Genomic DNA, 27,276 nt, shown 5'->3' on the forward strand with positions numbered 1-27,276 from the left:
AAACATAGATTCAAAGTGAAGGGATGGGAGATGATACTCCAGGAAAATAGCATCCAGAGAAAAGCAGGTATAGCAGTACTTATATCAGACAAAATATATTTCAACATAAAAAAATGTAACAAGAGACAAACAGGGAGCGTACATTCAGTTTCTACTGGTGGCTGCATTTCCCAGGCCTTAACACTTGGACTAGAATGAGAACATCAGCAATCCTGGGTCTCCAACTTGATTGCAGCTCTTGGACTTCTCAGCCTCCATATTCACAATCTTCTAACTTCCTTTCTAGTGTGATGGCATTAAAAGAAATCTGAACTGGGCTTCCAATCAAGATGGCAAAATAGTTAAAGGCTGTACTCACCTCCTCCCACAACCACATCAAAATTACAACTAAACCACAGAACAACTACCACTGAGAATCATCTGAAGTTTAGCTGAAGTCATATAACTAATATATACAGAAGAAGCCACATGGAGACTGGTAGGAGGGGCAGAGACACAGAATGGGCTGGTACCACATCCATGTGTGGCAGCTAAAATTTGAGAGGAATATCTATCTCTTCTGAGGAGTGAGGAGTCATAACCTCAAAATAGACTCTCCAGCCCAGGGTTCCATTGGTGGGGAGAGGAGTCCCCATAAATTCTGGCTGAGATATTGTGGCTGAGTGAGGGCTGCTGGAGTCCCAGGCATTCTTCTTAAAGGCCTCATGCATGGACTTACTTGCTGACAGACTCACTTGCTCTGAGATTCAGTACTGGGGCAGCAGTTTGAAAAGTGTTAATGACATATAGGGAGGAAACTGGATTGTCTGGCATCAGGGCCAGGCCTGGAGGGGCAACTTTCTTCCAGACAGAAGTGCTTGAAGAAGCCATTGATCCTTTGTTGAGCCCTCCCCCCATCCAGCTTACCCAGACAGGGGGGTGCTATATCTGAGTCTCCATCAACGGATAACACCTTTCACCCTGCCCTTGTGATTACCTGAGACCCCCACCCTCACCAAAGCCAATTCCAGTGGCTTTTCCATACAGCCTGTCTTGACTCATGTTGTAGACTTTCTGAAAATCTCTCAAAGACTCATGAAGCCCAAACAAGCAGCATCTAGCCTTGATGTACCCCATGCCTCTTGCTAATCAGCCCAAGGACTGACACTAGTGGCAGCAAACCTCAGTTCACAGCTCAGCCTCTCAGGTACCTCCAAGCCCAGCACAAGTGGGAACCATCTGCAGATGACTTTGTAGGTCATACCAAGTGGCCCTGGGAAGGGCACAGACCTTGGCCTACAACAGAGCCCCATCCAAAGATAACCCCAAAATCAACATACCTGGTGGCCAGCTTCAGACTGCACCAGAGCACCACCCAATGACCTCCACAAATGACACGGCCAAAGGGCAGACTTGGCAGGTACCACAGCCCTGTTAAAGTGAATCCTAGTTCATACAGTCAGTCCCTCCACAATAGCTCCTCCATTGTAGGCATGGCCAATCCTCTCAACCAACTACCCTGAGGTTCAATCCCTCCTACTGATGTCCCAACAGCAATCAAGGATCAACTACAATAGGAAGGGACATACCTGGAGCACCTGGCTCAGGAGACCAGGGAGACTGTGACACTGGGCCTTCCAGGACACCTACTATTGGGTTGTCAGAAAAGTCATGATGCATTTTTGCAACAAAAAACAGAAAAAATACATCATGACTTTTCTGACAACCCAATACATAAGGCCACTCTAATAAGACTGAGAAACATAACAGCTCTATCTAACATAGAGACACAGACAGGCAGATAAAATGAGGATACAAAGAAACATACATCAAACAAAAGAACAGAATAAAACTACAGAAAAAGAACTAAACAAAAGGAAACAAGTAATCTACCAGATGCAGAGTTCAAAACACTGGTAATAAGGGTGCTCAATGATCTCATTGGGAGCCTTGGCAAAGAGATAGGAAACATAAAAATGGTGATAGAAAACATAAAAAAGAATCCGTTCAAAACGCAGCATGAACTAACTGAAATGAAGAATATAATAGATCAGATGAAGCAGAGGATCAAATCAGTAATTTAGAAGACAAGGTAGCAGATAACCACCAATCAGAACAGCAAAAAGATGAAAGAATCTCTCCCCCCCCCAAAAAAAAATGAGGATAGTTTAAGAAAAATCTGGGACAACATCAAGCGTAACAATATTCACATCATAGGAGTACCAGAAAGAGAAGACAACAAGGAATTGTAAACCTATTTGAAGAAATAATGATGGAAAACTCTAACCTCACAAAGGAAATAAACATACAAGTCCAGGAGGCACAGAGAGCCTCCAGCAAGATGAACCCAAACAGGCCCACACCAACACACATCATATTTAAAATGCCAAATGTTCAAGACAAAGAGAGAATCTTAAAAGCAGCAAGAGAAAAGCAGTTAGGTACCTACAAGGAAGTTTCCATAAGACTGTCAGTTGATTTCTCAACAGAAACTTTGCAGGTCAGAAAGGATTGGCACAAAATATTCAAAATAATGAAAAGCAAGGACCTACAACCAAAATTACTCTACCCAGCAAGGCTATGATTTAGAATCGAAGGACAGATAAAGAGCTTCAAGAAAAAGCTAAAGGAGTTCATCAACACCAAAACAGTGTTACAAGAAATGTTAAAGGGACTTCTTTAAGTAGAAGAAAAAAATATATTGGGCCGGCCAAGTGGAGCGATGGTTAAGAACTTGCTTGGGACACCAGAGGGCCCTGGTTCGGATCCCACATATGAGGGCCAATGACACTGCCCTCCACAGCTAAGATGCTGAACAACAGCTCAACCTGGAGCTGCGCTGCCGTGAGTCGCCAGCAACGGTGTAGGCTGCAGCCCCTGTGGCAGTGGGTTGCCATGGGCTACCGTATGTAGCCAGCAGCCAGTGTGAGTGGCCAGCAGCCGCAGTAAGTGGCCGTCCAGAAGCCAGCGACTGATCTGCCTCGCCTGGGAAGAGCGCAATGATGGTGCCAACTTGGGCCAGTGAAGCAATGTCCTCCACAACTAGACTGAAGAACAAAACGACAGCAACTTGTCTGTTCCCTTTCCCCCAATTCCTCAGCACTGTTCCCATCCCCCCAATTCCCCAATAAAAAAATCTTAAAAAAATATATTAAAAAATATGAATAATAAAATGGCAATAACTACATATGTACCCACAATTAGTTTAAATGTAAATGGATTAAATGCTCCAATCAAAAGACATAGGGTGGCTGAATGCATAAGAAAACAAGACCTTTACACATGCTGCCTACAACAGATGCACTTCAGATTGAAGGACACACAGTTTGAAAGTAAAGGGATGGAAAAAGATATTTCATGAAAATGGAAAAAAAAAGAAAAAGAAAAAAACCTGGGGTAGCAATACTTATACCAGACAAAATAGACTTTAAAACAAATGTTATAACAAGAGACAAAGAAGGACCCAGTAATTCCACTTCTGGGTATTTATCAGAAGAAAGCCAAAGCACTAATTCAAAAAGCCATATGCATCCATATGTTCAGTGCAGGATTACTTACAATAGCCAAGACATGGAAGCAACCTAACTGTTTATCAATAGATGAATAGAGAAATAAGTAGTTCATATATAGAATAGAATAATACTCAGCCATAAAAAAGAATGAAATCTTGACATCTACAACAACATGGGTGAGTCTAGAGGATATTATGCTAAGTGAAATAAGTCAGACAGAGAAAGACAAATACCATATGATTTCATTCCTATGTGGAATCTAAAAAACAAAATAAATGAACAAAACAGAAACAAACTCATAGATACAGAGAACACTTTGTTGCTTGCCAGATGGGATGGGGGTTGGCGGCTGGGTGAAAAAGGTGAAGGGATTAAGAAGTACAAATTGGTAGTTAGAAAATAGTCATTGGGATGTAAAGTACAGCATAGGGAATTTAGTCAATAATTTTATAATAACTATATGTAGTGTCAGATGTGTACTAGATTTATAGAAGTGATCATTTCATAAGTTACATAATGTCTAATGACTCGTTGTTAACCTGAAACTAATATTTAATGTCAATTGTAATTGTAAGATAAAAAATTATTTTAAAAAAAGATGAGAAACAAGACAAGGATGTCCACTTTCACCACTCTTATTCATCATAGTATTGGAAGCCCTAGCCATAGCAATCAGACAGGAAACCAAATAAAATGCTTTCAAATTGAAAAGAAGTAGTAAAATTGTCATTATTTGTAGATGACATAATACTATATAGAGAGAACCCTAAAGAGACCACCAAAAAATTTTTTGCAAATAATTTATAAATTCACTACAGTAGAATACAAAATTAATATTCAAAATACAGTTGCATTTTTATACAGCAATAACAAACCATCAGAGAAATTAAGAAAATATCTGATTTATATCTACAGCAAAAAACAAAACAAAACAAAAACCTGGGAATCAATTTAACCAAGGAAATAAAAGACCTGTACTTAAAAACTATAGACATTGAAGAAAGAAACTGAAGATTTAAATAAATGGAAGGTTATATACTGTGCTCATGGATAGAAAGAATTAACTTCATTAAAATGTCCATACTACCCAAAGTAATCTATAGATTCAATGCCATCCCTAGCAAAATACCAATGGCAGTTTTCACAGAAAGAGAACAAATAATCCTTAAATTTAAATGGAACCAAAAAAATACCCTGAATAACCTAAGCAATCTTGAGAAAGAAGAACAAAGTTGGAGGTATCATGCTACCTGATATCAAACTATACTACAAGGCTATAGTAATTAAAATGAAATTGTACTGGCATAAAAACAGACACATAGAGTGCGAATAGAGAGCCCCAAAATAAGCCCACACCTACATGGTCAATTAATCTATGACAAAAGAGGCAAAATTATACAATGGGGTAAAGACAGTGTCTTCAATAAATGGTGTTGGAAAAACTGAACAGATACCGGCAAAAGAAGAAGGAGAAGGAGAAGGACAAGAAACTAGACCACTTTCTTATACCATATACAAGAATAATCTCAAAATGGACTAAAGACATAAATGTAAGACCTGAAATCATAAAATACCTAGAAAAAAACATAGGCTGTAAACTCTTTGACATCGCTCTTAGCAATGTTTATTTTGGATATGGCTCCCCAGGCAAGGAAAACAAAAGACAAAATGAACAAATCGGACTACATCAAACTAAAGTCTTGCACAGAGAAGGAAACCATCAACAAAATGAAAAGAGAACCTACTGAATGGGAGAAGGTATTTGCCAATGACACATCCAATTAAGGGTTAATCCAAAACATAAGGAACTATACAACTTTAACATAAAAAAAAAATCCCATTAAAAAATGGGCAGGGAACGTTTCTCCAAAGAGGACATACAGATGGCCAATGGATGTATGGAAAGATGCTCAATATCACCAACCATCAGGAAAATGCAAATTAAAACCACAGTGAGATATCAACTCACACCTGTCAGAATGGCCATCATCAATAAATTGACAAACAACACATGTTGGCAAGAATGTAGAGAAAACGGAGTCCTCATACACTGTTGGTGGAATTGCAAATTGGTGCAGCCACTATGAAAAACAGTTTGGATGTACCTCAAAAAATTAAAAATAGAGCTACCATATGACCCAGCAGTTCCACTTCTGAGTATTTATCCAAAGAAATTCTAAACACTAATTTGAAAAGATATATGCTCATTGCAGTATTATTTACAATAGGCAACATATGGAAGCCACTCAACTGTGCGTCAATAGGTAAGTAGATAAAGAAGATGTGGTACATATAGAGAATGAAAATTTACATAGCCATAAAAAATGAAATCTTGCCATTTGTGATAACATGGATGGACCTAGAGGGTATTATGCTAGGTGAAATAGTCACACAGAGAAAGACAAATACCATATGATCTCACTTATATGTGGAATCTAAAGAACAAAATAAATGAACAAACACACAACAGAAACAAACTCATAGATACAGAGAACAAGTTGATGGTTCCCAGATGGAATCGGATTGGGAGGCTGGGTGAAAAAGGTGAAGGGATTAAGAAGTACAAATTGGTAGTTATAAAATAGTCACAGTGATGTAAAGTACAGCAAAGGGAATATAGTTTATAATACTGTAAAAACTATTTATGGTGTCAGATGGGTACTAGCCTTATTGGGAGATCAATTTTTTAAGTTATATAAATGTCCAGTCACTATGTTATACATCTGAAACTAATATAACATTTAATGTCAACTATTATTGAAAAGAACAGTTAATTCAATAAAAATGATATGAGAATAATCTCAAAAGAAAAAAAAGAAGAAAAGAAAGATAAGTCCTTCTTCTTCTCCTCTTCCCCAGAGAAGATTTGCTTATACTCCAGAGTAAAGATATAGTGTCTTTACAGTTTGGAGGATAGGGAGGTCACCAGCAGACCTATTTTCAGAGCTGAGTTTTTAATACTTGGAGTTCTTCTCTTGTAACACCACTGCACATGCAGGTACCATCTGTTTCTTACCATGGTACTCTGTTATGACTGAGGCTCAGGGAACTTATAAAAGATGTTTCTCTAGCTGCAGTTTTTACTGTCAATAATAAACTATCTTTGTTTCTGGCTCAGAGGCCAGTTTTCTGTCAACATATATACAAACAAAAGTGTGGCAGGCTATTAGCTTGTAAGAGGGGAAAAAAATCTCAGATCCTGCACAGTGTCTGACTCAAGAGTTGCCCCTTGGTAAATTCTTCAAAAGAGTAGAAAAATCAATTATCATGAGAAAATAGAGTTACTTAGCTAGCTAAACTTGATTACACTGATCCTTGGGATGTATTCTCCTAGTTTAGACTTAGGCCAACTAGGATGTTGGACAGCAAGTAATTTCCAAATATTTTTTATAGTAATTATGATTGTCCTTATGTTTTTTTGCTTCTTTGACATCTAATATCCAGGTATTTAAATGTTGTTACAAAGCCATTATCCTGAGCACTATTCAACTAATAATATCCTTCTTCAAGTGGCTGAAGACCTTGTGGTCAGTCAGCATGGGGGCTGAGTTTGAACAAAAGGGAAGAATTGATAAATTCTAACAAGAAAATGGTACAGACCTGACATAACTCAGATGGAAGTATTCCCAAATGATGGTAAACATAATAAACAAATGCCTTTTACATATGTCACAAATTAAACAACTAAGGTCTTCTGGAGAAGCCATAAATAACTAAAACTGGTTTAGTTGATGATTCATAAAACTGATCGGACTCATTACAGTATCTTACTCAGTGAAAGGAAAACACAAAGTTCATTATTTAGAAAGTGTCTGTGGTTTTTTTTTTCCTTTGGTTTTTCCTCTTTCATATATAAATTATGCTTCTGAATTTGTTAGGTAAGATCAATATATTATTGGTTTACTTTGTAGTCAAGTAAATAATGTGGTAATAATTAACTATGTCTTCGAGTTATTCTTTGACAGGTAGTAATAAAGCACTGTGGATACTATACTATCTTGTGTTGTTTCTCTATACCCTAGATAAATAGTCCACTTATTAAAAATTCCTCAAACTTTCCTATCTTGAATATGTCATGTATATCCTGTTCTAAACCTAAAAGATACATTTTTTAAGTATTAATATATTTAATCCTCTCAACAACATATTATCCTCATTTTAAAGATAAGGATATAAAGCACAGAAACTTGTTACTTTTCTAAGACCCAACAGCCAGGAAGAAGTAGAATTAGTATTTGAATCCCAAAGAATCTGACTCTAGCATTCAAAATGAAACACAAGGAGGAAACAGAGAGAAAATACAAACAAAACCAACAGTGTAGAAGTATACAAACAAAAAAGTATAAGTGTAATAACATCTTAGTTTTCTAGCAACATTAAAAGTGGAAATACTATCACAAGTTTGACATCAAAAAAGAACAAACAACAATAGTATATATTTAAACTATTATTTTCCTTATACCATTTTTTTATCTAATAAAAATCCAGGTAAAGGGCTTCTTTCCATTTGTAGAACTTCCTTGAGTATTTTAAAGGAAATATCTAAATATATCAAACATATTAGATAAGTAATACAAATTAGAAAGAATGTTTAGCTACTTACATTCCATACGCTGAGCTTACAGCAAGACTAGTAATCTGTTGGGGAGGTTCACCATCCACCCACACCAACTGAATAACAAGTTCTGCTTGATACCCTGGAGGCATCCGCACTGGTCGTGTCTTAACACTAGAAAAAAAAAAAGAGAAAAAGGAGTTCTATTACATACAGTTGAAACACGTATAATTTACATAGAATCTTCCTACAGAAATATATACCACCAGGCATTCAGGGCAGTATGCAGGAGGTGGATAATGTCTTCTAGCTTTCTCAAAATACACCAAGCCACTTGTGATTGCTTAGGTTTCTTTCTTTAAGTAGCTGTTCAGTCAGTCAGGTCTACAACTTCAACTTGTCTTTATCACTTCTTTTTTTTCTTTTGAGAATAGTATTTTTAATTATTTACTTTGCTTATGAAATATTTGTTACAAATTTGTAAGTTATGATGCATAAAAATAAAAAAAGTTAATCTACCACCCAATGTAAGATTTCAACATACCCAAAACCTGAATTACTACTCTTTCCCTCTAAATTTACTCCACTTGCACCCTTCTCTATTCCAGTTGATAGCAACTATTATCCTTCCAGTTACTCACTTAAAAAAACTTTAAATCATTCTTGACTAATATTCTTCTCTCATATCACACATCCAATCAATCATCAAATGCTGATGGTTCTACCTTCAAAATATATTAAGAGTATGACACTGTTTATTCTTTACTGCTACCATGCTAAGTTCCAGTTAACAAATAAAAATATTGGATTCCATTTAAAACTGAATTTCAAATAAATAATAAACAGGTTTGGTTTTTTCACTATATGTAGGTCCCATGCAATATTTGAGATATACTGATACTAACAAAAATGTTCATTGCATATCTTAAACTCAAACTTAAATGAATACCCTGTGTCTTTATTTGCTAAATCCGCCAGCCCTCAACATCATCTCTAGTTAGCTGCAAATGGTCTCCTTTCTGGTTTCTGGGCTGCTACTCTTTTCTCCCATCTCAAAATCCATTTTCAACAGAGCCATCAAAGTGATCAATTTAAAATTTAAGGCTAATCATGTCACTTTGCTCTTCAAAACCCTATAACAACTCCCCATTTAATTAGAAATAAAATCCAAGGTCCTTAGAGAGCCTATAATTGGCTCTCTATTGCCAATCAGACTTAATTTCCTACTACCCTCTCTACTAACACCCACCTTGCTCCCTTTGTTCTAACTACACTGATCTCCTTATATAGTAGGCACTTTAAGGCCTTTGCTCTAGCTGTTCCTTCTGCCTAGAACACTATTCCACCAGGTATTCTTCAGGAAACTCCCTCACCTAACTTTTGTTAAAATCTCACCTCTTAGTAAGGCCTATGATGACCAACCATTTTATACACTAGGAATCACAAAGGGAAATTAAATAAATATAAAATCAATAATTGCATAAATATGTGTACATTGATAAGCATTATAATATTGCTAAAAATGAAGAGTAGGCCCGTTGAAATGCTTATTTATCAACTAATGTATATGGTAATCTAAATCCAGCAAAGGAAAAGTGATTTAGGGATGGATGCCAATGTATAATTTATCAAAGCATGGATTATACACAACTCAAAAACCACTATTAATATAATGTAATTCATAGAATAATACATTTACAACAGTTCTGCCATTTGGTTCCTAGGACCATAATACATAATACAGGATTATACTGATTTTTTCCCTTTTGTTCTCTTGATTATTCTTAACATGTCTCTACTACTTCTCAACATTAAATGCTGTTGTTATGCTTCAATACTGTTACTGCTTGCCAGATTTTTTACCAGATTTTTGTTGTATTCACTTTTTTTTTCTTTTATCTCTATCTTTTAAATTTTTAAAATTTTATTAAAAAATATTTAGGTCAGGGAGCATTTGTGATCTTGCTTCCCAGCATGTTGTCAATTTGGCTGAAATAAACTCTTACAAAATTCTCAAAAAAATTTTTTATGTATATATATGTATATTTTATTATAGATATATTATATATATTATATTTTTTATATATATATGTATATGTCATTGGAGGACCCACACTTTAATGATGGGTCTTGTTAGTTAATAAATCAATCTGCATTACTTTCTTCAGCTTTGTTGAGCTTTTTGTTCTCTTTCTGATTTTCATTTTAATAGGAATCAATTAAATGAAGCAAAGTTATATGAAGGGAAAATTAAACATATAACATTAAGAACATTTTCCATTTGTTAAAATTTTATGATGATGTTTCCTGTTTATAGATTTCCCTCCCATAATTCCTGCTTATATATTTTTTACTTCACAAGAAAAAATTCTGGAGGAAAAACAATGATTACAAATGTGTATCAACTATTAACGGTGTGGCAAACTGATTTTGTTTCTGTAATGTTATCTTTAAATTTTCCACATGTGTTTTCATAAGAAATGAGGAAACTAGTTGTCTGAAGTTCCTTGAGTAGCAGATTCATATATTTTCATATGAGGCTCAAAAAAATTCCTTGCTCAGGCTCAATTTTCCAACCCATTAAGACTAAAAACATTTGGTTTGATGATGTAGAAGCAGTAAGTAGTAATTTAAGGAGACTGCATTCTTTTATATCTAATTACTACAAAGCATAAAAACAATTAAGGAAATATTATGGGCTTGAGTAACTTTTATTTTTATTTGATTATGACTCTAAACTTTGTTTAGGTATACCGAGAGAATATAGTTTATTACCAAATATCATCAGCTAAAAAAGAAAAAGTCATGGGCCAGCCGAGTGGCGCCTTGGTTAAGAGTTGGCTTGGGGTGCCAGCTCTGAGCAGCAGGGCCCCCGGTTCGGATCCCACATGAGGGCCACTGATGCTGTGCCCTTTACAACTAAGATGGTGAACAACAGCTCGACCTGGAGTCGGGCTGCTGTGAGTCATGGGCCACAGCGTAGGCTGCATCGTGGCTGGCCAGCAGCTGGCGTGAGCTTCCCTGAGTTGCCGTGAGCGGCCGTCCAATGGCTGGCGAGTTACTGCCTCACTCAGGAAGAGCACAGTGAATAACAACATGGGCCAGTGAAGTGACGTCCTCTGCAACTAGACTTAAGAACAAAAGGACAGCAACTTGTCTGTTCCCCTTCCCTGATTCCCCAATAAAACATCTTAAAAAAAAAAAAAGTTCAAAAAGAAAAAAAAGAAAAAGTCATATTATACAATATCCTTGCAATCAAAGAGAAATTCTTTCTTCTAACACAGTATTTTTTTTTAAAGATTTTATTGGGGAATTGGGGGAGGGGAACAGACAAGTTGCTGTCCTTTTGTCCTTCAGTCTAGTCGTGGAGGACGTTGCTTCACTGACCCATGTTGGTATTATCATTGCACTCTTCCTGGGGGAGGCAGATCAGTCGCCGGCCTCTGGACAGGCGCTCATGGCGGCTCTTGACAGCTCACACCGGCTGCCAGCCGCTCACACTGGCTGCCGGCCACACATGGTAGCTCACAGCAGCCCACTGAAGCAGGGGCTGCAGCCTACACCATTGCCGGCGACTCATGGCAGCCCAGCTCCAGGTCAAGCTGTTGTTCACCATCTTAGTTGTAGAGGGCAATGTCACTGGCCCCCATGTGGGATCTGTACCGGGGCCCTGCTGCTTAGATCTGGAGTCCCAAGCCAGCTCTTAACCAACGCGCCACTCGGCCGGCCCCTAACACAGTATTCTTGTAGTAAATAGTAAACTTGGTTTTCTTTTTGATTCCAAGGCGGCTGAAAAAATTCCCTAAACATACTTTTTCATTTGGGAAATACCAAGCAAGTAGCCATGTTTGTACTCTGCCAAAGTTATCCTATTCTATCAAAGCCATATTTTCTTTAGGGTCCTTCTGGAAAGGAAATATAATGAATTAGTAAGTGAAGGATGAAAACATTGTGTCCTCTTTAGGGATGTTCAAAAAGACCAGGATATCTCCATGGTGGATTATAGATCACTTGACAAGAGCTTAATAAGAGAGAAGAATGATTTTATTTGACACAGTTTTAAATAATTATATTAGTAATATGTAAAATTGTTTAAAAATTTGATAGCAACTCTTACTTGAGGCATGGGATACTGTCCTTTGTGACTCCTTCACTAGCCACAGTGTTAGTACTTCCAGAAAGACTCCTTGAGGAAAGATGGGACGAGGGATCTGGAAATGGAGGACTTGTTTCTGGTTCCGGGGTAATAATATCTTCAATATCATACTGAAGTCGTACCTCCAATGACTTAAAAAAAAATCCAGTTTAATTTAAGTCATGATAATAAAAATAATCACACTAAAATAACTGATAATTTGTGGTGTTCATTATTTTTTCTGATTAGTAAGTTCAATTTCAATTTATAGTAAAGCTGAGATATTCCAAACTGAATTAAATAGTGAATTATATGAAAGAATCAATGACATCCATCAAAAAATGTAAAATACTCTTTAATTCTTCAGACTTATAAGAAAAATACCTACCAGTGGAGATAAAGTTTTAAAATAATATTCCTTAAGATAAAGTATAAATTACAATTCCATATATAAGAAAATAAAAAGAAAAATTAGTCATGTTTACTCTGATGGAAGAAATTAAACTGGATATGTGTATGTGTGTGTTTACAAATTGTTACTTGTACAGGTATTTAGTTTAAGGAAAAAACAAAACCTTCAATTTTGACTTTAACTCAGTAAAAAGTTTCCAAAAGAAATTCCATATTTTTATTAGTTTATTTCATTAGATTACCCCTTATTTGTTTAATTTCATTAGCTTGGTCAAAATTACTTAATGAAAAATATATGGTAATTTATATTGGATTAAAAACATGATCCCAAAACCTTCTTTTTAAAACTAAAAATGTTTTAAAATTAAGTATTTTATTATTGCATTCAATGCTTTAATTAAAATTGATTTTATAACATAAACATTTGCTTTACAATGTAAAAGTCAGCATTTTTTGAGATTGAAAACAACTGTTTACAAAAAAAGTCATTACGGGATGGTGAATATAGCAATATTACCAAAATGACCATCATAGTTAGCTTAAAACTATAACAAACCTCTAGTGACAATAACAATTATTAATTACTGAGTGCTTACTACACTTAGACACTGTCAATGACTTTATATAATCATCACAACCCTATAAAATTGGCATTTTTATTTCTAGTTTATTATTACTTTCCATTTTATTTACACAGGAAATTAGGTGATGAAATTAAGTCTTACCCAGACTCTGCTACTGTCTTGTGACTTGCTCAGAGTCACATCAAATTAAAACCTGGGCTTATCTGACTACAAAGCCTAGGATTTTAACTAATATACTTTAAAAGGGCAATATTGTAGTTGTTAAGGTAAAAACAGTTATTTACAAGCCTTTACTAGATAATCTTTAGTAGGCCTTTATAATAAAATCTCTATTTTTGATAAAATAGTAAAATGAACTGGGTAGAAAAGGCCCATGTATCCAAAGAGAGCATCATTATTTTGAATTATTAAATTATTATATTAGTTTAAAAATTAAGATTGGTAAGTCAACCCCATAATTATTTCCACCTTATTAAAAATATTGCTATATAGAAAATCATTAAAAAGTCTTACAGTTGAGAAATAATCATAAATGGCAATTAATTGACAAAGACAAACTAAAAATAATCATATATGGGAATTAATTGACAAAGACAAACTAAAAAATCTAATAAAAGTACAGAACAAAGCTTGCATTAATTTTACATTTATACATAAAATAAATCAATATCTGTATAAAACCTGTAAGCATAACCCATCCTATTTAATAATACTAAGTTTTGACAGAGAATTATTTTTGTCATATTAAACCAAACTATTTTTTAATAGGTTATATTGCGTACGTAACAAGAATAATTTGAAATCCAATGAGTTGTCATATTGGCCACATACTGTAGTCTTGGTGGCTTAAAATCTACACCAAGTACTAACCAAAATCTATGATAATTGCTTTATTTTAATAACTCTAAGTGTGAAACTTAAACTTTAAATGACTTACCACTATTTCTGTTGTAATTTCATGTCTGCTGAATTTATAAATTATGACATATGCAGAGACTCCTGAAACACAGAATATCCTGCTCTCTGGACACCAGTAAATCATCTGAATGGCATATGGATCTTCCTCTACAATTTCACATGTTTGTTTTCCTTCTCCTACCTTCTGTTTTTCAAACACTTTTGAGGTTTTTAGCTTGTACAGCATCTGCAGAGTTACTATAAGATATAGAAACATAGTTATCTTCTAATATGAACTTAATTCTTAGATGTTGTTGAAGCTTTTTCAATATCTTTGCTAAACCACAAAAATAAAACCCAAATAGACAAAATAAATTATATTTTAACTAGTAAGCATTCAATGTTATGCTCTCATATCAGTACAGTTTAGCTGGAGAGAGACTAGGGAAAAATTAAACATTTATTGAACATACATTATATACCAAGAAATACATAGGTCCTTTGTATGTATTGTCTCATGGGATCCTCAGAAAAGTCCCACGAAGTATTTTTATTCTCGTTTATTGATGAAAATGCTGAAGCTCAGACAGTTTACAGTGGGAATACTAAACATAATTCTCCAAAAGGAGACCCCTCAATTCTTTTTCACAATTTTCCCCTTTGATTACTAGATGAGAGGTTGATGCTATTCTTAGAGGGTTTACTCCTCTCAACAAAATTTTAGACACTCCTTCAGATGAGAAAGATTTGTAATTTACCAGCTAGCAATATTGGGAATCCAATAATCTGTAATTATTTTAGAAAGAATCTTTTCTGAATGGCCTAGGGTTAGGATATGGTCAGTTATAATTTTAAGAAACTCTGGGTTTGTGAATTGTTGTGATGAATATTTATTTGGGGGAATATTTTTTTTTCCATTTTAGACCCTGATGAGAACTCCCCTATAAAAAAGCTCAATTCTACAAAGGATCCTTACAAAAAGTTTTAAAATTCTGGGAGTTTCTGCCCAAAATGCATAATCTGAACCTAATCATAAGAAACATCAGTTGAATCCAAATTGAAGGAGATTCTACAAAATAACTTGCCTGAACTCCTCATAAATGTCATTCCATGAAATAAAGACTAAGAAACCATTCCAGATTAAAGAAAATTCACAAGGTATAATAACTAAATGCAAATAGTGATCCTAGATTTTTTTACTATAAAAGACGTTATTGGGACAATTTGTGAATACTGAGTAAGACTGGAGGTTATATAATAGTATTGTATAAATATTAATCTCCTGATTTTAATAACTATAATTTGATTATGTAAAAGAATGGCTGTATTTAAGGGAAATAACACACTGAAGTATTTAGGGACATGTAGTGTTAGAGGAGCATCATATCTGCAGTTGACTCTCAAGTCGTTACAAAAGCTATACACCAGGGGTGCCAAAAAAATGTATACAAGTGGACGCTTTGGTCAGTGTTGCTCAAGCAGTAGTTCACCGTAATCAGAAGTATCTGGGCACTGATGGTAACCACTCTGAGCACCTCTTGTAATTGCAGAAGTCAAAACATGACTTGTACTCATCTTTTGTCATCAGTATATATTGAGTATCACAATTTTAATATAGTTTTCCTTTCTTAAAATGTGTATATGTATTTTTGGCACCCTCTGTATATGTAAATATATAGGTATGTGTGTTTAAATATATGGAGGGGAGAAAGTAAGGGGGAGAAAGAGAGCACACATATGTACACAAGCATAACAGAAATGTACTATATACTGAATATACTGAAATGTACTATATACAGAAATGTACTATATATATTTGGGAATCGGGCTAAACATTATATACAACACTTCATTGTATTTAGTTGCAATTTTTTGGCAAGCCTGAAATTATGTCAAACTAAAATAGTTTACAAAATAGGAAAGGTAGGTGCTCTATCCTTGCTTCTAGGTCAAAATGGAAAATTACCCCCATGATTATTTTATGTGACATGGCAATAGTAAAAGAATATTGCTGACATAATCAAGGTCACTAATCAGTTGACTTTGAGTTAATCAACAGAGATCCTTAAGAGGGCTGACATAATCAGGCAAGCCCTTTTAAAAAAGGGACTCCCTGAGGTTAGAGACATACTCCCTCGCTGGCCTTGAAGAAACATATTACCATGAGATGTAAAATTTTAAGAAAATGAATTCTGCCAACAACCACATGAGCCTGGAAGAGGACCCTGAATCACATGAAACTGCAACCCTAGTTAACACCTTGACTATAGTCTCAGGAGATCCTGAGCAAAGAATCCAGCTAAACTATACCCAGATTCCTGACACACAGAAACTGTGAGACAATAAATGGGTATTGTTTTAAGTTGACAAACTGTGGTAATTTTATTACACAGCAGTTAAAAATGAATACAATAATTCAATTATTCAAATGCAGGATAACCTTACTTCCTGTACTAGGCAGTATTCCACAAAATTGGCAAACTAAGTAATATTTATTCAATGACATCCATTAAATTGGAGATTTTTTCTTATAATTGATTACAGTAGGAGTATTTAAAATGCTGCAAACCTTTGCAATATATGTTCTGAATGTGATAAAATAGTATCTTACTTAAAAATTAACTTGTTAAAATATTATCAGATATGCTTAAGGGTGGGTATGTACTCTATCATTAAAGTGTTAAAGTGTCTTCTCACATTTTAGAAGCTAAGGAGTGACTATGAGGTGGTGGGAAAGGAGCAACGACATTGCTATGTGATTAATTTTATTCCTGGAACAAATTTGGATTTACGTGAAAAGTTCACCAAAAGAAAATCTGTTGTTTTTTGGAATTTCCTCCTGCGCAATTGCTTATTGTGTGAGGTCATAAAAGGCCTCAGAATTCATGGCTTTAAATCTTAATTATTTTCTCTTGCTGATGGTTTGTTCCATTGCTGGAGAACTCTAGCTTACAGGCTAAGAGTATCTCAATAGTCAACCTTCTCCCTTCTGCTTTTCTGTTTATCGTAGTCTTTCTCAGAAGCTGTTCACTTATAGCTTTGAATATCACTTTTAAGCTGCATCTTCATTAGTTCCCATTCTTGACTATTTTTCTTACCTCCTAGACATTTTTACTTGATTTTCTGGTGTTACTACAAAATCCAAACTTCCAGAACTCTCTTAAAGTCCTTATTTCCAAAAGAGTTACCTACATCGTTCTGGTTAATCATACTCAGAAACTTGGAGTCATTGTTCGCCTCTTATCCTCCTATTCCTGACTGTCAAAATACTAACTATCTTCCAAAACTCACGTTATGTTTTACACCATCAAAATATCCTTCCTGGATCTACCTGGTTCAAATAACTCTCCCATTTCCAATAACATAGAATTTGGGTTGTACTACATTTGGAGTTCTGATCATATCACTTACCCTGTAGTTACATACACGCATTCCTTTCTCTTTTCTAGTGACTATAAATTTGCTGAAGGGTATGTATGAGTATAATCAAGTCTTAAATATCTTTCTGTGCATGCTCTTCAATGTTGAGCAAAGTACCTTATTTCCTCCTTACATTATGTAATTCTCAAAAATATAAAAATAAATTTTACATTTATCAAATCACTTCTTTTGATTCTCCCAGGATGTGGTAAACAAGTGGAAAAGAAAAGTGAAGACTAGTAGGATAAAAGCAGTTTTCCAAGGCCAAAGAACTAGAAGGTGAAGGAAATTACTTGAACAGAATTAATCTGAAAATTTTTGATACTTTTTCCAATGTACTATGCCTCTTGTAAATATAATGATTGGTGATAAACAGTGACTGCAATCCTGTATGTTTATATTATAAAAGCAAAGTGCAGTAAAAATATTTTAAATTGATCTAATAATATAGGAAACAGATTTTTGTAACACAACTATATATGTATACTAAAAATGTACCTGAAATGCTAATTGTCCAAACTAAAAAGTGCTGAATGGCTATGTTAATATTAACCAATTATTTTCTGTTATAGAAGGAGAAACTTAAAACTTACTTGCAGAAGCATCCCAAAATTTTATTGATCCATCTGCATGACTATATGAAAAATAAATTAGCATTAATTAAAGTATAATAAAAAATCATTCTAAAAGTATAAAACTTTAGTTACTGTTAAAATTCGATTTAAAAATAGCATTCCAATGAAAACTAGTGTATGCTAAACCATTTCTAAGTTCAAAACAATGTTTATTTTTTAAATAGTACACTAAAATCTAAATTTTAAAAGGAACAATAATGATTTAGATTTTACTGTAAGAAGATTTTATGAGAGCAATGAAAATTGGCCTGTGGAAAATGAGTAATATTTTTATATAAACCTGTTTACATTCAATAAATAAGATACCTGAATTAATTTTGATTATGTTAAAATAATTTCGAAGTGAATATCATGGTGAAATTAAAGGTAAGCTTCAAAATATGAAAAGCAAATCTTTAAACCTATCTAGAGTTGTATCATTATTTGGTAATTACATAATGGGAATTTTATAAGAACTCATCTAGAAAATAACATAGAAAATGCTTCCCAATGCATTTAATGAGGTCAGCTTTGCCCTGACACCAAAACCAGGAAAAAACATCACAAGAAAATTACAAATCAATATCCCTCAAGCATGGGTGTAAAACTGTGAAAATACCAGCAAATGAAATCAAGAAATAAATAGAAAGGATAATACATCATATTAAGTGGAGTTTATCCCAGGAATGCAAGGCCAAACATTAAAAAAAAAAATCAATCACCATGTTGTAATTAATCAAACTGACAGATTAAAAAAGAAAAACCACATGATCCTCTCAATAAATGCAGAAAAAGCATTTGACAAAAATTTATCATACATTCATGAAAAAAACAAAAAACTTAATAAATTAGGAGCAGAGGAAACTTCTTCAACCTGCTAGAGGGCATCTAGGAACAACCTGCAGATGTCTTACATAATGGTGAAAGAGCTGGAATACCTTCCCTCTAAGATCAACAAAAAAGCAAACATGTTCACTCCCACCATTCTTATTCAACATCATATTGGAGGCCCTAAATATTGCAACAAAGGAAGAAAAAGAAATAAAAGGAATAAAGATTGAAAAAGAAGAAATAAAATTCTCTCTATTTGCAGATCACATAATCAGCTATATAGAAAATTTCAAAGAATCTGCAGAAGGGATACTAGAACTCATAATGGATTTAGCACAATTATAAACTACAAGGCCAATGTACACAAATTAACTGTATTTCTACATAATACCAATAAATATTTGGAAATTGAAATGACAAAGCGGTAGCATTTACAAAAACATCAAAAAAACTTATGTAGTAAACACACAATGTGATATATAGATGATGTATTAGAGAATTACACACTTGAAACCTATGTAAGTTTACTAATTATTGTTACCCCAATAAACTTTAAATAAAAAACATATGAAATGCTTACATATAAATTAATACAATTTGTACTAGATCTGTATGCTAAAAACTACCAGATGCTGATCAAAGAAATCAAAGGCTTAAATAAATAGAGAGATACAATATATTCTTAAATTGGAAGACCTACTAGATGTCTGTTGTCCCCAAATAATGTATATATTCAATGTTATCTCAATAGAAATATGCCAGAAAAATTTTTTGTAGAAAGCAACAAACTGATTCTAAAATTTATGTAGAAAGGTAGAAGAACTAGAACACACAAAAGCAATTTTGAAAAATAAAAAAAAGTTTGAGGTTTCAAACTACCTAACTTTAAGTCTCATGCTAAATCTAGCACAGTTATTAATATTGGCAAAACAAAATAGATACATAGATCAATGGAACATAGTAGAGGGTCCAGAAAAAGGCCCACGTATATAGGATCACTTGATTTTTTTGAGAGGTTCGTAGTTGCTGACTGAGAGGTTTCATTTTGCTAACAGCTTTATTGAAACATAATTTATATACCATAAAATTCACTCATTATAAATGTACAGTTTGGTAACTTTTAGTAAATTTATACAGTTGTCCCACTGACACCTTAATCCAGTTTTAGAACATTTCCATCATCCCAAAAGTTACCTCATGCTAATATAAAATCCCCTTTCCCATCTCCAGTAGATACCCACTGACTACTTTCTGCCTAGATTTTTTTCCTTAGAGTTTTCATGTTAAGTGGAACCCACACAATATTTATTCTTCATGTCTCTGTCATTTAGCATACTGTTTTTGAGGCTAATCTCTGCCTTTTTGCATGTATCAAAATTTTTATTGCTGAATACTATTCCATTGTATGGATATACCACATTTGTTTATCAGTTGGTGGACATTTGGATTGTTTCAGTTTTTGGCTATTATAAATAAAGCTGCTATAAATGCTTTGCATATTTATGCACTTTAATTATTAATTTATAGATATAACAAAAAAAACTTTTATTACTGAGAAAGTCTACAGGATTATGGTCCGAAACTCTATATACTCTAGCAAGCTTTAATTCTATTTTTTATCATGCAATATTTGGTATGCAAAGAATAATACATGTAATGTAGACTTAATATATAAAATATAATTATATTGAAATTCTGTGAACCAGCCACCCAACTGAAGAAGTAACATTACTTATAACTTGTATCTACATATGTGTTCTTCTTTTTTAAAACTGAGGTATAATTGATATGCATTATATTAGTTTCAGGTGCACAACATAATGATATGATATTTGTATAGATTGAGAAATGATCACCACAATAAGTCTAGTTAACATCTGTCACTATACATAGTTACAGATTTTTTTTAAATGTGATGAGAACTTTTAAGGTTTACTGTCTTAGCTACTTTCAAATATGCAATACAGTATTAATTATAGTTACCATGCTGTACATTACATTCCCATGACTTATTTATTTTATAGCAACTTGTTTCTTTGTTAAGCATTCCCCTGGTTGTTATACGTTTTCTATTAGATTCTAGAATTGTATAAAAAATGATTCTGTTTTCGCCAGCTTAATCGTTTCTTTAGTGGTGGGACCACGTGCTACTTTGACATTTTCAGAGATGTAGCTTCCTGATATTTTAAAATAACTTTTTATTTAACTATAACCCATATATAGTACAAATCATAAGTTTATATCACAACAAAATGTCATAAAGTGAACACATATGTATAACCACCACCCAGATCAACATCACCCCAAAAAAGCCTTTCATCTGTCCCAATCACTTTTCCCACCTCTTCCCCAATGGTAGCCACTATCTTGTTTTTTAACACTATATTAGTTTTACCATTTTTGAAATGTATATCAATGGAACCATACAGAATGACTTATTTTGAATCTAGTTTCTTTTGGTCAACAATATGTATTATTTTCTTAATTTCCTTTCAGATTGTTCATTGTCAGTGTACAGTACAGATATGTAACTGATTTTGCATGTTGATTTTGTGTCCTGCAAATATGTTGGATTTGTTTATTGGTTCTAACCGTTGTGTGTGTGTGGTCTGGGGGGGGGGAGGAGAACTTATGAGTTTTCCACATACAAGATCATGTCATTTAAAAACAGATAACTTTAAATATTTTTTTTAAATTTGGATGCCTTTATTTTTCTTGCCTGATTGCTCTGGCTAGGTTTTCCAGCATTATGTTGTATACACATTGTGAGAATGAGCATCCTTCCTTTGTTCCTAATCTTAGAGGGAAAACTCAAGAGTTTTCCACCATTGAGTATAATGTTAGCTGTATACTTTTTATATATGCCCTTTATTATGTTGTGGAAATTTTCTATTACTAGTTTGTTAAGTGTTTTTATCATGAAAGTGTATCTAATTTTATTAAATACTTTTTCTGCATTATCTAAGATGGTCATGTGGTTTTTATCCTTAATTCTGTTTAATGTATCACATTGATTGATCTTCTTATGTTGAACCATCCTTCCATTCCAGGAATAAGTCCCACTTGATTATAATGTATAATCCTTTTATGTGTAGCTAAGTTCGGTTTGCTAGTATTTTGTTGAGGATTTTTGCACTGACATTTATTGGGGCTACTGTTCTGTAGTTTTCTTTTCTGGTAGTATCTTTGTCTGATTTTGATAACAGGATAATGACATCCCCATAAAATGAGTTTGGTATTGTTCCCTCTTCAATTTTTTGGAAGATTTTGAGGACTGGTATTAATAATTATTTAAATGTTAGGTAGAATTCTCTTGTGAAGCCATCTAGTATTAGGGTTTTCTTCATTGGGAAGGTTTTTAATATTTATTCAATTTCTTTACTAGTTATAAATCTGTTCAGATTTGTTTATTCCTTCATAATTTAGGCTTAGTAGTTTGTATGTTTTCAAACTTACAATTTTTTCTAGGTTATCCAGTTTGTTGGTATATAATTGTTCAGGGTAGGGGTTTTTTTTTGTTTTGTTTTTTTAAGATTTTATTGGGAAATTGGGGGTTGGGAACAGCGTTGGGGAATCGGGGAAGGGGAACAGGCAAGTTGCTGTCCTTTTGTTCTTCAGTCTAGTTGTGGAGGATGTTGCTTCACTGGCCCATGTTGGTTTTGTGATCATTGCGCTCTTCCTGGCTGAGGCAGATCAGTCGCCGGCCATTGGACGGCTGGCTCACAGCAGCTCACGCTGGCTGCCGGCCGCTCACAGTAGCTTATGGCAGCCCACTGTAGCCACACTGCAGCCTACGCCGTGGCTGGCGACTCACGGCAGCCCAGCTCCAGGTTGAGCTGTTGTTCACCATCTTAGCTGTAGAGGGCAGCGTCACTGGCCCTCATGTGGGATCCGAACCCGTGGCCCTGCTGCTCAGAGCTCGCACTGCCAAGCCAACTCTTAACCAATAAGCCATTTGGCCGGCCCCTGTTCAGGGCACAATAGTATCTTACAAACCTTTCTATTTCTGTGGCATCAATTGTAATACTCCTCTTTTATATCTGATTTTTGTTGAGTGTTTTCTCTTTTTTTCTTAATCTAGCTAAAAGTTTGTCAATTTTGTGGATTTTTTAAAAAAAAACTCAGTTCTACATATTTTTCTATTATTTTTCTATTGTCTATTTTTTAATGTTTATATCTGCTCTAATCTTTTTTATTTCTTTCCTTCTGTTATCTTTGGGTTTAGATTTTTCTTCTTTTTTCTAATCCCTTTAGGTGTAAAGTTAGGTTGTTGATTTTAGATCTTTCTTTAATGTTGGCATTTACTGCTAGAAACTTCTTAGATGTTTATGTATAAACCTCTTCATAGTGTTTTTCCTGCATCCCATAACTTTTAATACATCACATTTTCATTTCTCCCAAGATATTTTCTTAATTTCCTTGTAATTTCTTCTCTGATCCACTGGTTATCCAAGAGGGTGTTGTTTAATTTCTACATATTTTGTGAATTTTCCAGTCTTCCTTTGCTATTGATTTCTAGTGTCATTTCACTGTGGTTATGACGTCAATTTTCTTAAGTTTGTTTGGACTTGTTTTGTGGGTTAAATGTGATCCTGGAGAATGTCTTGTGTGTACTTGAGAAGAATATACAAGTATATTCTTCTGTTATTGTGTGGCATGTTTTGTATATGTCTGTAGGTACATTTGGTATATAGAATTGTTCAAGTCCTCTGTTTTCTTATTGATGTTCTAAGTAATGTATTCATTATTGACAGTCAGGTATTAAAATTTATTTTTGTGTACTGCCTTATGTCTCCCTTTAATTTTGTCAATGCTTGCTTTATATATTTGGTGTTCTGTTGTTAGGTGCATATATATTTACAAATTTTATTTCTTTCTGGTAAATTGACCATTTTATCATTATACAGTGTCCTTCTTTGCCTCCTATGACAGTTTTTGGCTTGAAGCCTATTTTGTTTGATATAGATATGGTCACCCCTGTTCTCTTTTGGTTAGCATTTGCATGGAATATCTTTATCCATTGTTTCACATTTAGCCCATGTGTGTCCTTATATCTAAAGTGAATCTCATGTAGACAGCATATAGTTAGATCTTGTTTTTTTATCCATTTAATCACTTTATGTCTTTTGATATGGCAGTTTAATCCACTTACATTTAAAGAAATAACTGATACAGAAGGACTTGCTATTACCATTTTTAAATTGTTTTAGTCTATCTTGTATTTATTTTGTCCTTCATTTCCGCTCTCACTGCCCTCCTTTGTGTTTCATTGATTTTTTTTTCCAGTGACATGCTGATTTTCTCTTGCACATATTTTATAGGTATTTTCTTTGTAGTTACTATGTGTATTACATAAAACTTCTTATAATTATACCAATCTATTTTAAACTGATAAAAACTTAACATCAGTTAAATACAAAAACTCTACTCCTTGGGCCGGCCGAGTGACACGATGGTTAAGAACTGGCTTGGGACGCCAGAGGGCCCCGGTTCGGATCCCACATATGAGGGCCAGTGACACTGCCCTCCATAGCTAAGATGCTGAACAACAGCTCAACCTGGAGCTGGGCTGCCGTGAGTCGCCGGCAATGGCATAGGCTGCAGCCCCTGAGGCAGTGGGTTGCCATGGGCTACCGTGTGTAGCCAGCAGCCAGCGTGAGCGGCCAGCAGCCGCAGTGAGCGGCCAGCAGCCGCAGTGAGCGGCCGTCCAGAAGCCGGCAACTGATCTGCCTCGCCCGGGAAGAGCGCAATGATGGTGCCAACTTGGGCCAGTGAAGCAACGTCCTCCACAACTAGACTGAAGAACAAAACGACAGCAACTTATCTGTTTCCCTTCCCCCAATTCCCCAGCACTGTTCCCATTCCCCCAATATCCCAATAAAAATCTTTAAAAAACAAAACAAAAAAAACTCTACTCCTTTATATCTTCCCCCTCACTTTGTTATTGATGTTATGAATAACATCTTTTTATATTTTGTAACCATTAAAATAGTGTTATATAGTTTTTAAAAAATCCTTTTGTCTTTTAAAGTCTACACCTGAATTTAAAGTGATTATGTACCAGCACTATGGTGTTAAAGGATTCTGGTTTTTTTGTCTATATAGTTATCTTTATCATAGAGCTTTATATTTTCAAATGCTTTTGTTTTGTTACCTAGTGTCCATTCATTTTACTTTGAAAGACTCCTTGTAGCAATTCTTGTTAGGCAGATGTAGTGGTGATAAACATTCTCAACTTCTGTTTATCTTGGAAGGTCATTATTTCTCCTTTATTTTTTAAGTCGTTTTCCAGATATGGTTTTTATGGCTGACTTTTTTTCTTCTTTATGCACTTTGAATATATTATTCTAGTCCCTTCTAGCCTATAATGTTTCTGCTGAAAAATCCACTGATAACCCTATGAAAGTTTCCATATACATGATGAGTGGCTTTTCTGTTGCTGCTGTCAAGATTCTTTGTCTTTGATAATTTGACTACAATATGTCTTGGTGTGGGCCTCTCTTTATTTATCCTCACTGAAAGATTTTGTGCTTCTCCAATTTGGATGTCCATTTACTACCTTGGATTTGGGAACTTTTCAGTCATTATTTCTTAAAACAAGTTTTCTGCTCTACTCTCTCTTGTCCTTCTAGGACTTTCATAATCTTTATATTGCTCTGCTTAATGGTATCCCATAAATCCTTTTGGCATTCTTCACTTTTCTTTACTCTTTTTCACCTCTCTGACTGTAATTTCATATCACCTATGAAATTAGTTCACTGATTCTTTCTTATGATTAAGTCTGCTATTGATCCCTTCTAGTAAAATTTTCACTTAGTTATTGTACTCACCTGCTCCAGAATTTCTTTTTGGTTCTTTAAAAAAAAAAAGTTTCTATCTCTTTGTTCATATTTTCATTTCACTCATACCTTATTTTTTTTAAAATTTCATTTAGTTTCTATCTGTGTTCTCTTGTAGTACACTGATCTATTTAAAGACAATTATTTTGAATTATTTGTTAGGTAGTTCACATATCACCATTCTTTGAGGGTCAATTTCTGGTTTATTTTGTCCCTTTGATTGAACCATGTTTCTCTGTTTCTTTGTGTGCCTTGTTATTGTTGTGAATTTAGCATTTGAAAATACAGCCCCCTGTTATGAACTAGCTTTCTACAGGGGAAGACCTTCACCAGTCAGGCTAAGTAGAGATCCTGGGGCCTCTCAAAACTTTAATGGAGATGTGTCTTCTCTGGGCCAGTGTGGGTAATTTCCCAATTAGAGAGGTTTGCTCGTTTCTTTTTCAGGAACTTGTAGTTTCATGTTCCCACTATTGTCTTTCTTCAGTACTGCAAGTTTTGTTTTGTTTTGTTTTATTTTGGCACTCAACAACTACTGAGCTCTCTTTTGTTTTTTGTAGCCCCTGGGTACCCACCACGCTCTATCAGTACTCTGACTTCAGTGAGACGAAATCTAATCTCTTGGGAAGTCCCCTGAAAAGCAGGAATACAGGATATATATTCTTCTCCTCTCTCCCTCTCATGAAAGAAGATGCAAGTTGGGCTTTCCTCCTGTACATGAGCTATGTCAATTTGGGGGAGGAGTTAAAATAAAATAAAATGGCTATTTTTACCCATTTCAATGTGGCTGTTGTGGGCTTTGAGTTTGCCTGACCACTACAACTTTTTACTGGCTTCTGGAATTTTCATAAAGGCTTTCTGGACCATATGTTGTTGTTACATCAGTGTCTCTGTGGGGGAATGACGTCTAGGGCTACCTATTCTGACATCTTGCTGATATTACTCTTCATCAATTCTTTTATAGAGTATTTTTCCATCTTTTTCCTCTCAATGTGACTATACTATTATATTTGAAGTGAGTGTATTATAAATAGCTTAGAGTTGGGTCATGTTTTTTAATCTATTATGCCAATCTGTAATTTGAATTTGTATATTTAGAACATTTACATTTAATGTAATTATGGATCTATTAGGGCTTAAGTCTCTTTTTTTTTCTTTTCTGTTTTTTCCTGTTTTATTTTTTCTCTGCCTTTCTATGGATTACTTTAATTATTTTAGCATATTCATTTTGATGTGTCAATAATGTTTGAGTGTATCTATTTGCATAGGGTTCTTTTAATGGTTGCTTTGAGTGTTACATAGCTTGTCACAGTTTACTGGTGTCATAATACTACCATTTCAAGAGAAGTATGAAAACCTTATTTCTCTTTATATCACTTTATCTTCTCCCAGTTATAATTGTCTTAAATATTTCCTCTCTATATATGTAGAACCACATCAGACAATGAAACTATAATATTTTCTTCAACCATCAAATATAATTTTAAAAATTCAAGAGAAGG

General features: G+C 34.3%; 1 protein-coding gene across 1 annotated transcript in view; it reads right to left on the reverse strand.

Annotated features, from left to right (window-relative positions):
- Nucleotides 1-27,276, reverse strand: part of STXBP5L (syntaxin binding protein 5L) — a 241,372-nt gene that overhangs the window by 93,654 nt on the left and 120,442 nt on the right. The window contains exons 15-18 of the mRNA XM_019650992.1: nt 18,087-18,127; nt 14,114-14,331; nt 12,164-12,333; nt 8,095-8,220 (exon numbers count right to left, since the gene is read on the reverse strand). Of these exons, the coding sequence (XP_019506537.1) occupies nt 8,095-8,220; nt 12,164-12,333; nt 14,114-14,331; nt 18,087-18,127 (555 nt within the window). The remainder of the gene's footprint in view (nt 1-8,094; nt 8,221-12,163; nt 12,334-14,113; nt 14,332-18,086; nt 18,128-27,276) is intronic.

This window comes from Hipposideros armiger, unplaced genomic scaffold (genome assembly GCF_001890085.2).
Source record: "Hipposideros armiger isolate ML-2016 unplaced genomic scaffold, ASM189008v1 scaffold_8, whole genome shotgun sequence".
NCBI classification, from domain to species: domain Eukaryota; kingdom Metazoa; phylum Chordata; class Mammalia; order Chiroptera; family Hipposideridae; genus Hipposideros; species Hipposideros armiger.